The following is a 14671-nucleotide window of genomic DNA, read 5'->3' as shown; positions in this document are numbered from 1 at the left end:
CCAAAACATAATAATTAAAACTTTACTAATCCAAGTAGAAATAATCCCAGCATATTCTCTAAGCAAAAATTAGGATGGCAAAATTTGACTAATTATTAAAGCAAGAAATAGTAACCAAAAGAACATAGTATGCTCAGATTTGTATGTGTTTTCCCTGCAGAGTACTCTAATATTGCGTTCTGTGTTTGTCAACATGATTTTAACAAATAACAGTCTCATTCCCACTAAAAACCTATAAACCACCACCATGTGAATGACAGTGAGTGGAAGAGCATCCTGGCTGACACACCATTGTCTGTATAATTGTGCAAATAAGGACTACCTATAACTGTCACTATGAGGTGCTGGGTTTTTTTGTCCCCCTAACTCTTCATAAGCACATTTACTAGGCAGGGTTACCAATTTTCTTTTTTTTTTTTTTCCTTCTGTTTTCCCCCTCTTTTTAAATGGAAACAAAATAGGATAGAAGGAGAAGGGGGAAGAAAATGAGAAACTCAAAAGTGTGGAGTGAAACAATCAATGGATTCATCAAGTATGCATTATAAACCACGTGAATATCAACAAATTATTTATTATTAATGTTGGTAAAAGGTGCAGTCTTCTGCATACCTCACCACAAGGTAACCCTTTTTGCCAAAAGATAATTAATCTCTTTTACACTCTCTAAAAGGCAATGAGTTCAAAATGAGGCAAACATTTGTTCCATTTGTCCTTTCTAGTAGTTTACATGCAAGCAAACGTCAGAAGCTGGAAAGTGAGAATTCCCTCTCCACTTCCTCCCCATACCTTCTGAATCATCATGCTGGCTCTTTCTCACTTGTTAATGGCTTAATTTCCACACATTAAAACAAAAACCTTCCAACAACACCTCAAATATTTCAGAGCTGACTGCTGCCTTCACAGTCAGAAAATACCCATTTTTCAAGAGCTGTCATTCATGAACAAAACTACGTCCTTTCCCAACCCAAAAGTACAATCCATAATTGTTTTGAGTGACCCAAAAGTTCAATCCATAATTGTTTTGAGTGGGATGTTTAGCCTGTCATTTTGTGAAACACTGATTGCATTTTCAATTAAATCTCCATCTTAGATTTTTGTATTAAGAAAACACAAACTTCATGAGTTGGAAAAGAGTGAAGAGAATTGCATTAGAAGAGCAATTTTAACAATAATATTGTTTCTGGATAAAGTACAAAACCAAAAGCATTGTTTCCACATTTTTTGTCAACCTTGCATAATGTTCCTCTTCAGAGATAACACATCTCTTGACCAATGCTTTCCAGTTCTTGGCTTATGTATTTCCCACTGCTGTCAGTTACTGTCAAGCTCTGGCTGCACATTCCTCCCAGGAATCTTTACATCAGGTAATTTCTGGCCATATGGTTTTGCTGTCATCGTACTTGAAGTTCACATTACATGAAGATTTTCATTTAAAACCTCTTCACACCTGGAGAAACAGATGCCTTTGAAATATCTGGATTTTTGGAGAAAAAAGGTTAGAAGAACTGGAAACCTACAGGACAAGGGCAAGGAGGAAAGTAAAATAAATTATCCTCCAACAGCTGAGTCACTTGATGTTTCCACACCTTCAGGCAGAGTCCTTCCAGTGCTCGCAGCCACACTGTGGGACCCAGCATTTTGGTTCTGGACCACTGCGAGTGATCTGGGTGGATTAGGAAGAGCATTGCAGCAGGTCAAGGGAGGTGACTCTGCCCTTCTACTCAGTCGTGGTGAGGCCACATCTGGAGTGCTGTGTCCAGTTCTGGGTTGCTCAGGACAAGAGAGACACAGAGCTCCTGGAGCACATAGAACAGAGGGCTACAACGATCATTAAGGGACTGAAGCACATATTATGCGGAAAGGCTGAGGGTGCTGGGCCTGTTCAGCTTCCAGAGGAGGCAACCAAGAGAGGATCTCATCAGCGTAGGTCAGTATCTGAAGGAAAGGTGTCAAGAGAGTGGATCCAGGCTCTGCTCAGCGGTGCAAAGCAATAGGACAAGAGCAATGGGCAGAAGCTGATACACAGGATATTCCACCTGGACATAAGAAAGAACTTATTTACTGTGCAGGTCACCAAATACTGGAACAGGTAGCCCAGAGAGGTTGTGGAGTCTCCTTCCTTGAAGATATTCAAGAACCAGCTGAACACAATCCTGTGCAATGGCCTCTCGGATGACCCTGCTTGAGCAGGCAGTTTGGACTAGAAATCCCACTGTGGTCCCTTCCAACCTGACCCACTTGGTGATTTTGTTACCAACTTCTAATGAAGTTCCATAGTTTCAGAGCAGAAACAAACAGCACCTAAATAATTTTTTTTTTCTTACAAAAGCTCCTGATACCTGACATTAATCTGACTAACAGTTCCAAAAGAGGCACCTTTTTTTAATAATTTAAAAAAATGAAAAAAATTGACTCAGTTTGTAAAAAATAGTTCTAAGAACTTTCCACAAACATTTCCCTTTTACTAGAAATCATTCTCTACTACCTTAAGGGAAAAACCCTCATCTTGTATGGTTTTCCAATTTAATTGATGATACTAAAGAAAGTAAAGCAGATATTATCCAAAGCAGCACGACACATTTCAAAGCAATGTCCTACTCATTTACACTTTATCAGAATGCGACCATTTTAACCAGACTCAGCAAGAACCATTTAAAAGCTCTCCTACCTTGCAGTAGAACATGCATATGATTATGTAAGTACATAAAAATAAAGTTTACTTTGCACTGATCAACATACTACTCTGTGTCTCTTTCTTCTTTTGCAAGTTTTCCATTAGTATCATATTTGGCAAGGGCTTCTTCCTAACCTGACATACAAATTTTAAAATATAAAACACTGTTCACAGACCACTTATTTCTCCATATTAATTCCACTTTGGAAATGGGCTTTACATTTATTGCTGGGCCATCAATGCTTTTGCTAGCAAGCACAATTACTGAGCAGTAAATGTAAAATAAACTACTGTTTTGCTGCACTGCTGTGGTCTTAACCCTGGCAGTATTCACTAATTTTCATGGCTTCATTACCGGAGATCCTGGGCTAGTCACAGATTTGCAGCAGTTTAAGCTGTTAGCTCACAACTGGAGGTTAAATGGAGACACTTATTTTTATCAGAAGCAGATTACCACCTTAGTTTAGTCAGGGGTAAACCAAATAAACACACCACACACCAAGCACAGAGACAAATGGATTCCCATGGGAGAAAAGCAAGCCTGAGTTTGCTTATACAGACCTTTGCATTTACCGCTGGGTAGGAGCACATACAGGAACAGTTGCCATGGAATAGGAAGTGTAGCTAATTCACAGCTTTTATTAATTACCCAGCACAAACTCCCTTGGCTGCCCACACACTGGGCAATATTACACTGGTTTGCCCCTGCAGACTGGCAGTGAGCGCCCACGGTGCTGGTACTGTTCCAGGTTTGGATTCCAAATCAGTGGTTCTACTCCCAACAGGAGTTCAGAGCAGCCCTGCAGCACTTTCTGGCAGCCTTACCTGAAGCCCTGCAGATGATCTATTTATGGAGAGAGGAAGGGATTTCCTCCTCACAAGTTGAAGGGAAACACATTTCTGAGCCTCAAGAGCCACTCACTCACAGCCTCATCATCGAGGAGGAGGACAGAGTGCAAACACAGCCATTAAGCAGCTTCAATGTTAATAAAATTAAATGGTTTTAAATAGAACATCTGGCATCAGCTGTTTCCATAAGCTGTTTTTATTTAAGTTTCCACCAAAAAATACTGGACTTCTCAGCTATTTTCACATGCAAATCCAAATGCCAAATTGGGCTGTCTTTAAAAAAAGTTGTCTTAGCAAAAACTGTAAGAATTATTCACACGCTTTTTGGTTTGGCACTTCATTTGGTATGTAACAGGCTGGGAGACAACTAAGCACAACAGTATTTTTGCAATACATTTTTAGTGGAAATTATTTTTCAATAAAAGCACTCATTGCATTCATTTGCCAGCAGTAATCACTAAATTCAAAACCAGCAAACCTTCAAATGTTTCCACAGGTACTTTGGTACAAATGTAGTTTTTTTTTTCCCTTTACAACTGAGTAAACTCTGAGGCAAAGTGGGAGAGAAGGAGACACAGCTGCTGCAGTATTGAGAAACAAAAGCTGTGGAATAATGAATCAAGCTCTTAAACACCCCAACATTTAAACACCCTCAAAAAAAACCCCAAACCAAAATCACACAGAGGGTTGAGAGCTCATGAAGCCTCCTTGTCCAAGCCAGGGGAGCCCCTACTATGGATGCTGGCTCCTTCACAGTTGGAAGGATGCAGTACAGTTTCCAAGACTGGGGCACTTGGAGAAGAGAAAAACCAACTCTGCTTCCCTTTGAAGGACATGTTCAGCACATCAGTGAAAGTTAACACTATTCAGTATTGCAACTCTTTTTTTGTAGGCTACTTGCCTGAAGGTTCTCCATCTAGACTGGGAAGAAGCTGTCAGGTGCACAGACTGCACCCCCATCTGACATCTCCAGACTTCTGCTACACACAGTAAGTTGTGATCACTGTAATTTCTGTGCTTACTGTCACACTCCAGACCCCTCCTAGACAGCACACACCTAAACAGGGCACCACAGCTTATTTTCAAAAGCTTGCATAGACTTTGCATTTTGTGTCTTTTGGTGTGAGCAAAGTGGCTTGCAGTCTCTGGCCTCAATATATGCAGAAGAGCTTTACTTTTATATCATCAAGCCACCTTTAAAGCTGAAACTAGGTAAGAAAACAAACCTTGGTCTGCAGTAAAATTTATTCAGGTTCGTTATTATTTTAAAGATGCTTGTTTTCTAAATACATTTTATATTCACAAATCAGTATTTATTTCTTAACTACAAAAGCAGTAGCATTTTACTATTAGTAGGAACCCTAATTTGTCAATCATTTCTTCACAAGATACTGTGTCAAGAAGATCCACTGATAAGAAATCTCATAACTGGTGAATAATTTTCATGGTGGAACTTACAACTGTTAATGGCCTCCATCCTGCTTTCAGAGTACATCCCTCAAAGTCACATGTCTCTTTTTTCAGCCCTACAAAATATACGCACATTTGTGTAATTATTTTGATTACATATTCTGGAAGCAGGAATGCTCAGAGATGCCTTGCCAATTGTTCTAAACAGGGAAACCATATGGGACCAGTAATTTTATTTCATTTTGCTGTCAATGGTTATTGCAAGATAACTATGAAAATTAATTACTACAGTTCCACCTAAAGATTCATTTCCATATTTTACCTAATTATTTTTTTATATAAACAATGAAATTGTATCAGGATTAAGAAGCAAAAAAGCTGCATAAAGTTTTGGAAATACAGGTGGTAACAGTTATTGCCCTCAATCTTTTGAGGTAATTAAGAACAGCATCAACTTACTCATCCAATGTATTTCTTTAGGAAAGTGAAATTTTCATCTGTATCACCATTTATTCTGCAACAGTAAAGTTTTAGCAAAACATCCACATCAAAATGCGGTTCAACATCTCAATCTGATACATTACAGAATGAAATAGTGCTAGCCTAGAAATTCTTACACCTTCCAAAAAATTATCATAACCTCTCAGCCCAGGTGTTTTAGTTTGATGTTTCTAGGGAGCTGTTTTTCTTGTGCTTTTGTTGAGTGTTTTTCTTGCTTTGTTGCATGCTTTTAATTGTTACTATCAATTGCATTTTTCAGATTCAGCATAATAGCTAAATATCAGAGAAATCAAAGTATTTCGGCATAAAACATGAGTAAATGATGTCACTAAGTAGTCACAGTCTTCTGTTTGTAACAATGCAATGACAATCTTTCCCTGATACCTCCCTTATTTTTCTTGTTGTTCCACTGAGAAACATAAAAGTGACATTAAGACAAAACACGGAGAGAAAGCTATCAGAAGTTGAGATCATTTTCCACCCATGAACAAACACAAACTCTGTTTAAACTAATGCGAAATCAGCACACAATCTGCTAGATTTCAGTACTGCTTCAAGAAATAAGCCACACCATTTCTGTAAGACAAAAACTAAATTAACTTTCAAATGCATCCCCAACTTTCTTATGTAAACAAGTGACAAAGTTTTCGTTCTCACAATTGTGCTATTTGCAAAGTCTAAATGGGAAAAAATACAGTACATAAGCAGGAAAAGAATGTTAGAGATCCTTGCCAGACTCCACTGTCTCCAACAGATTCTGAATGAAGACCAGGATGAATAGCACCATCAAGAGGAAAAAGGTCTATCATGGGACTCACCCAACCAAAATGGCTTGAGATAGGGTGTCTAGAAGGAATGCAAAAACATCAGTGCTGAAGCCATTTATGAGAAGTACTTTAAAAGAATTCCTGCTGAACAGGAGTCTTGAAAACATTCTCTGAAAAAATTTTCACTGCTCCTAGCATACTACCTGAAAAAACTCTTGTTCTTCATTTTAGGGCAGTGTTACCTTGTGGGCTCCCATGATAGCCTCTTAAGACATATCCACAAAGAGAGCTTGAGCAATTATATGCTAATTTAAACACAACAGCATCTTGACTATTCTTGCTTTCTCTGTAAAACCCCAAGGAAGCCAAGCAAAGGAGCTTTACCTGTCCCCAACACCTTAAAGTAGCCAGCCTGCCTAAACAACCTCCATTGTGTACTACCCTACACAATGAAGCATCCATCAAGTAACTTCTGTTGGAAGCAAGAGAAAAAAGCCAAACAGCTAAGCAATCCAACAAGCAAGTGAGCCATGAACACAATCCAGACTTGAAAAGAAAGGTTGTTTTCCTACATGCTCCTACTGACCCTTTTGCTTGTCGCAACACCTTCTGTAGGGCAAGCTTCATTACTGGGCCAGGTGCTCATCCTGGCTCTTCCAAAACCAGCCCCCATACAAAAGCAATCTGATTCTCCTGAATCTCACAGCTATTCTCAAGGGTGCAAATGGCAGCAGGTGAAGCTGTGGAGACCAGAAATCCACCCAATCCCCACCCATGTTTTAGTTAAAGGCCACATGTGTTGGCTTTTCTCCTTCACTAGATAAAAGTTTCCATTCTGCTGGAGTGGACAGCAACTGACAAAAAGCCTCTTTTCACTATATTCAGTAACAGAATAGCATTCATTTCAAATTGCATGAATGCATATGCTTCTTGTCCAGGTTGTTTACAGATACACATATCATAAACCTCCAGCAACTGCCATCATTCTCTTCTTTCCTTTTGAAGAAAAATCCTTCATGTTTTCACTATGCTCATCCAATCCCTCACAGAGAAAGCAAATACCTACAGCCTCTCAAACCAATAAATTTTTTTAAGACTTTGCTTTCTGCTTGTTTTGCTTTATTTACAAGTCGCCTCTCAACAGTGTTTAAAAAGAACATCTTCATCATTTTGCCCAGGATGAACAGGAACTTTTAGCAAAAAGATGCTAAAACCAGCCAGATTATAGGACATTCTGGCCATTTTGAGTAGGAGTTTCCACAGCTAAGGTTCTGAAATTTTAAAAATGCCATGAATATCCAGCTACTAAAGCCTTCACTCAGAGTTCAGCAAGCTTCAGTGACCCTGATGAGCACAGCGGCTTTGGCATGGCAGAAAGGCAGGTCCTGAGGTAGCCTAATCTCAGAAAATTAAAAGCTTTGAAGATTAAGAGCAGGACCTTGAAATGACCCAGACAGAAACAGAGAGAGACTAAATGGTTTCTGCAGCCAGTCCCTCCCAGACAGCAGCCTGATGTTAAGCTCCCAATGTCTGCAGCCAGAAGCTCCAGCTCAGGAGCACTCCAGCTCAGTGTTTTGTTCTCAGAACTGCAAGGCCCAAAAATGGAGTTTAATTTGCTAGAAACACAGGACAAAGAAGATATTACTGACCGCATTTGCTACCCTAAGTCTAGAATATTCCAGTTTTATGAATAACATCATATAATCTGCATTTACCATGAAGTAACAATGTTAAGTCCTACAGAGAAGCATATCCCACATGATTCCTAAAGCTCTGGTGGGTCTTGTTTATCTCTTCTTTTCTCACAAAACATGGACAAAAATGAAATGCAGAAATCCATTTGAAACCTCACCTTCAAGCACCAGTTCCATGTTTTTTGTTTTGTTGGGTTTTTTCCCCCAGGATAGCTACCACAGAGAAAATTATAATTGTTTCAGGAACAACACATATCATTGATTTTACATGCCCAAAAGAAGCAGATAAAGAAAACAAGGTGGACAATAGTTTGCCATTTCAAGAGCAAAGTCTGGCAGGAAAAGCACCAAATTGTCTCTCACTTGCCTGATTACTAGGCAGTGCCAAATTGCTACTGTGGTGTTAGCAGTGAAGTTAAAATTATCAGAATGATCACAGAGACACCAATGGAAGGGAAAAAATGTGACAAATTCAAAATGTATTGCTACCCCCCCCAAAAAAATCCTTTAAATTAATGGCTTTCAACTCATTATAAAGTTAGTTGGAAATACGAATCTGGTGTTCTTTGCAGTGATTTTTATCATCTATGCACAAAACTGAAGACTATATCAATTTCTACACTCAATACTCCTATTGCATAGGAAAGGAAGCTCAGTTCAGCTTGTATTGGTTGCTCTATCAACAGACTCTCTTTTAACTGATTTCTAACAGAACAGTTTTTTTATCTCATAATGGTTATAAAACATGCCCCAAACTGGTAGGGGCAAATAAGACATACACAAATGCACACAAATGAATACCTGGAAAATATTATTTAAAATTCTTCTCCACAGAAAATAATCTTCAGAGGCACAGTTTAGATTTATAAGGCATATTCATCAAAGGCAAGACAGCTATCAGAAGTGGAGAAGAAGCATAAGTAAAAGGGTTGTATCTCCTACTGTTAACAAACTCTGACCAATTCAAAATTCAGTTAAACACACCCATAAAATAACCACAACTATCCAATCCAATAGTAACCAGAAATGCAAAAACAGATCTAGACTTTCTATTCATTGTACATCTTAAGTAAGACAATCATCTGAAAGATCCATAAAAGGTAAATTCTTCAAAAAAGCAAATCTCCTATGTGCATTTACACCAACACACACTGATGATAACTTCTGCTTTCACTTTCAGTTCTCAAAGAGATGATTATGGAAACTGTGTCATAGCAATCCATGTGTGCCAGCAATAACTAAATATGAAAAAAGCAAGAGAGGAGAATATTAAAAAGTAACCATGCACACCCATCCCTTGAACTGGTTCCATCAATTCCAGGAGTAAAAGAAGAAACCAATACAGGTCTTTTCTTCAAAAATATAAATGGAGGACTTAACTTACCAAGGCAAAGTAAATTGAATTTATAATTTCAGGAACATCACCCCCATATAATCCTCTACATGACTAATATCATAAGAAAGATCTCAGAGTTCTCCAAACAAACCATCCTCATTTATCAACTTTCAAAGAACTATAAAATCTTACTAGACTAATCAAGATATTCATATTCATAGATTTCTTTACACTATGTCATATTTTAGACAAACTGTAGGAGTGAAAGTAGAGAGAGAAGTCATAAAATTCTTACTCATACAAAGGGACAGACAGGCATACAAGGGAAAGATTTTTATCTTTTCGCTTCCATGCGGACCTGAACACATGAAGTAAACTACATGCTTATTTATAAAAAATTAGTAAACCTTTACTTACCCAGCATCCTCCTGGAAACCTTCTAGTTCATCTCTTTGCTCTGCTAGGGTGGATTCTAGATCCAGATAGGTACCATTATGAGACAATTGCAGGGTGCAGTCATCAAGCTGTAGAACAAAATTCAGACCATCCCATTAGAGCAGTCTTTTTCTCAAACATACCTCTAACATTGCTTTCCCATTTTCCACATCCCCAGACAAGATCTCCCTAAAACAAACAATATGTTGGGAGCAGGTAAGAAAAATTTTTTGGCAATTTACTCAATTGCATACCCATGTTCCCTAGACCATGCTTGGTCACAATATCAACACAACTAACACAGTGAAATTTATTAGAACATACAGAAGAAGATTAGAGGGCTTTAGCATGGAGCCTTTAAAATGTAATACAGAAAGAGAAGTTAATTTCAATGTGTATTTAGGATATAAATTACTGTTCTCTGTTCTTACAGTAGAGTTTTAAGTAAAGGTTCTGAGCCCCTGGATGAAGACAGAAGGGAGAAAGAGCTGTTTTTTGAGACACTGAATGACCTCTGTGAGGACAGATATAGCCAAGAGACAATGCAAAATGTGGCAGCCAAGAGTTGGGGTCCTACAGAAAGGGTGAGTACAGTAAAGCAAATCACAGATTTTTCTGGAATTCTGCTTTTACAGCCAGGCATTAATCAGCCTCAGAAGGTACAGGAACAACATTCCTAGGCCCTGGGTGAGGGGGGACTGGAAACCTGTGCCAGCTTCCTACAAAGGTACTGAGGTAATCAAGGACTAGACCTGAAAGCAGAAATCTGCCCACAATGATGCTGGGAGGCAGGGAGGCATTAATAAACTATCTTTATTTCCTTTCTGTTTTCCATTAATTGTTCCAGCTGTTAAAAAGAGGCAAATTTGACCCAATTTAGAAGAGAAATTTTCTGGGGTTTTATTTGCAGAGTGCTCATAACAATAGAAGACCCAGGATGAATCATCCCAGAACTCTGGCCAACTCATTGACCAGGAAAACAAAATACTTAGTGATCGAGAGGGAAAACTAAAGAAGCTGGGAGAAGAACTAGAAAGGAACATGAGCTCCTCTCTCACCATGACATAACTCAGTGTCAAATAAATAATGAGGGAAAAAGCCTTCCCAGAGAACAAGACAACATTTACGAAGGGGCAAGTGAATGTACAGGGTTGTCCTACCTCACCACTAGGGAGGTAAGTGACCATCTGCTCATGGAATCCAGCCCAGAAGCATAGAAATGGGCATCAGTGAGTCCAGTTGGACACGCTGCTGGGACCATCATGTGCAGCACTGCACTGGGGGTCCTTTTGTAACTGCTTCCAAGCTCACAAATATTGTAAGCCACAGATGTGCTGTGCTACTAGAAACAAAATCCAGTCTGACAGCCAAAAGGAACAGGGAATCATTAAGGCCAGAGAAGACATCTGTGATCATAGAGTCTCAATGTTAACCACAAAAGCATGTTCCTCCATGCCACATCTACATGACTTTCGAACACTGCAGGGATGGCAATTCCACCACTTCACTGGAGAACCTGTTTCAACACCTGGCCACTCTTTCAGTGAACAAATTATTTCTAATATCCAATCTAAACCTATGCAGGTGGAACTTGAGGCTATTTCCTCTTGTAACAGAATCAGAATGGTTTGGGTTGGAAGGAACCTTAATCACCTACTTCCAACCCCCTATGTCATAGTTTTACTGCTGCACAATGGGTTCCACTTCCTCCCGTTGGCTGCCCATGCTGCATGTGTATGTGTAGATGCACTTCATTTGGGTGATCAATCTCACTGCCAATTCATGGGAAGAAGCTCCAATTCCTGCATGAGCATTCCCAAGTGCTTCTGCAGTTTCTAGCACGAGTAACCATTGCTGCTGCATGGATCTCCACCCCCTACCACTAACAAGACAGCAGACCAAAGGACCTCATTAGCACACTGTCTGTCAAACAGTGGCATGCTGCCTTCAGGTCTCTCTTCAGTGATCATGATTTTATCCCCTCACCCATCCAAATCTTGTTTAAAGCTGTAACTGCACCAAAGGGGAAACAGCCACAAGGCTGGGACTGGGTTTTCTGGTTCTGTTTGTTGTTAATGCTGTAATTGTTGTTGATGTTGTTTGTTTATTATACACACTAGTAAAGAACTGTTACTCCTATCCCCATGCCTTTTTGCCTGAAAGCCCCTTAATTTCCAAAATTATAATAATTCAGAGGGAGGGGGTTCATATGCTCCATTCCAAGGGACGCTCCTGCCTTCCCGAGCAGATACGTCTTTCAAGCCAAGACAATCAAAGAACCCAAAATGAAGATGGTTTCGTTCCTCTGGATTTTGCAAAAACAACCTGACAGATTCTTTGCATGCCTCCGTCTAACAAAAGGCAACCACGGCAATGGTGGTGTAACCATACATCCCTGCTGCAAAGGCCACTTGGAGAAGAGTCAAATATTTAACACCATACTTCATGCCCATCTTCTGCCACAGGTGTCAGCCAATGACTCTCTGAAGGAGTGAGCAAGGGTCTGAAACAGCCAGTGACTCAAGGCAAGGAAATTACCATGCTTTAGCACTTCTGAGGAATCTTCTTTCTGCTCTTTTTAATACTTAGAAAGAAAATAACTTAGAGTCTATCCTTGATGAATTATCTCTTTTAATTTCCCATCCAAGCTTTGATTCTCAGTACCTGTTCAGGAAAAGCCTAATAAGCAGTCACTTGTCTTATCTGGCAGTCAATACCTAAACTTAGTCACTCTGTTTCCTGCCACTGATTTATATACAAGAAAGAAAGACAAATAGTGTATTCTGAATTAGCTGCGTTGGAAATACTGTAGAAAAGCTCATTTACAATTAGTGATAGAGTGTGAATTTTGCAATTTGAAAGAAAAGTTCAACCTCTGGAGAAAGGGTAGCAAGAGGAGGTATTTGTATTTCAAACTTGTTCCATTTTTTTTTTTGCTTTCCTTTTTTTTTTTATTTTCCCTGGTAAAGGAGTAAGCCATTAAATAAGGTAACATAAGATTTTACTCTGATTCCCAGGGATTAAAGAAAACAAAGACCCTGCAAGTGCAACCCTCTGATATTAAAAATACAATAGCAGTACTACTCTGCCTCTTTCCAGTTACAAAGGAGATTATTAACCTACACTAATTCAAAATACACTCTTCAGAAAAGAAAGACTAAATACTACTCTGGGAAACTTTTTCCAAGTAGTTCAGGGTATGTAATGAAATGCTAATTTATTCAAAGTAATGGCAAAAGGCAAACTTCTAATTAGATAAATGTTGTGCTGTCTCTATGGAGATTAGGAGATTTGCCCACAATTTCCATTTATACTGCATAATTAGAGAAAAGAAGTTGTGCCTTACTAATATCTTGTGACTTTAGTGTACAAAAAGCACTGTAGGAACAGGAAGTCCTTCATGGACAAAATAAGTAAGAATAGTACATTGTACCTATGTTCATCTCATTTTCATAGTTTCAGCTGAACACGGTATTCATTCGGGCTTTAAGGCACTGTACATTGCATGCTGTATTTGTTAACAGAAGTTATGGTAATGAGAGAAATGACAATACCTTTTATTTCCCTTAATTCTGAGTCTTGCCAAAAAGTTGGGATTTTTTATTCTCTTTCATGAGTACACACAAAGATGGAATTGATCAAAACAACACTTTAAAAGTTCAGATAAGTATTACGGCAATAAACTCATAAAATCTTCTTTATATAGGATCACTTTGCTACTCTGCCTCCAGCTTCACTTGCACATATATTACAGGCAGAATACAAAAAGATAAGTAATTTTATTAATTATTTTTAATTAGTAAATTGCCTGCATTTTTCAACACAAAGGATGGCTGATGTTCTTTCATTAGTGCTTATTAGTAACAGTTCAGGATGTTGGTCCCTCCCCACCGCTCAACTTTAATCCCATGTTTATCTGCACATCACTTCTCCTGTCTCTGGAAACTACCACAAATAGCGCCATTTAGCTCATTCATTACGTGCTTCTCCATGCTTGATCATAATTCCCATTGAAGTCCTTATTAAAAAACATGTCTTAGGAAAATCAAGAGGCAGAATTCCTACAAACAATCTTTTAAAGAAGATTTAACTGAGTTGCTTTACATCATCATGAATGAGACTTCTATTCAGCTCTTGGGAATTTATCTTATTTAATCTTTTTTATTCATAATTTTCTTTAACTGTTCAGTATTCCTTACTAGCCTCAAAATTCTGATCTGCATTCTGTTATTAAACTGTATAATTCATTTATACTACTGCCAAAAGGTGAGATTCTTCAAGATGTTTTCAAAATCTTACAAAACTATTTGTTCTAAAAATCTCTAACCCATCCCTTCAAATTGTTTATCATTTTTTGCATGACACTTGACGGTACTGCCAAGAAGACCCAAAAGGGTGATACAAGTCATTTAAATGGAACTCATCCTGTAGGCTTTTCCAAACTTTCCTATAATCACATTAAAAGAATACTACCAGTATTGTGGAACCATAAACAGAAATAAGCACCATCAAAAGGGACAAAAGTAATGCTACTTTGCTTAGTCACACACAGGGCTACTCCATAAACAGTCTTCCACAAAACTTCAAGGGTTTTGATTTTAGTATAAGGATTAAATAGTATGAAAAAACCATTAAAAATTTATGTATTAATTAATTTCAATTACATTCTCATCTTTGCAAATGAACAGTTTCTTTGGAAAACATCCATGGTATATTTTTGAATCCCTGTGGAAATTTTTGAAATCTCTACAAAGAGTGGGACTACCTAGGAGTAGCTTCATTCACACAAGTGAAGAAACAAAAACACATGCAAGAGTCAACAAAATAAGTGCTGAAATTAAGACTGTCTGCACACAGGTCATCTGTGGTCATCATATTGCAAAGCTCCCAAACCTTCTCAGTGATTTCTCATGGGCATCTCCTCACAACACAACCAACCAACTCCCTCCTCAGCCAGCTCACCCACTCTTTTGTAGCACTCATCTTCTTATTGGACACAGCTGAG

At 38.6% G+C, this 14671-nt stretch overlaps 1 protein-coding gene across 10 annotated transcripts in view; it reads right to left on the bottom strand.

Annotated features, from left to right (window-relative positions):
* FHOD3 (formin homology 2 domain containing 3) overlaps positions 1–14671 on the bottom strand; it is a 378395-nt gene that overhangs the window by 328969 nt on the left and 34755 nt on the right. For all 10 annotated transcript variants that reach the window (XM_064705593.1, XM_064705583.1, XM_064705585.1 and 7 more), the window contains exon 2: positions 9649–9755. In XM_064705593.1, coding sequence (XP_064561663.1) covers positions 9649–9755 — 107 coding nt within the window. The remainder of the gene's footprint in view (positions 1–9648; positions 9756–14671) is intronic.

The sequence above is a fragment of the Zonotrichia leucophrys genome, chromosome 2 (assembly GCF_028769735.1).
Source record: "Zonotrichia leucophrys gambelii isolate GWCS_2022_RI chromosome 2, RI_Zleu_2.0, whole genome shotgun sequence".
In the NCBI taxonomy this organism is placed as follows: Eukaryota; Metazoa; Chordata; class Aves; order Passeriformes; family Passerellidae; genus Zonotrichia; species Zonotrichia leucophrys.
Note: the sequence above shows the minus strand (reverse complement) of the source record. Positions and strands in the feature narration are given on the sequence as shown.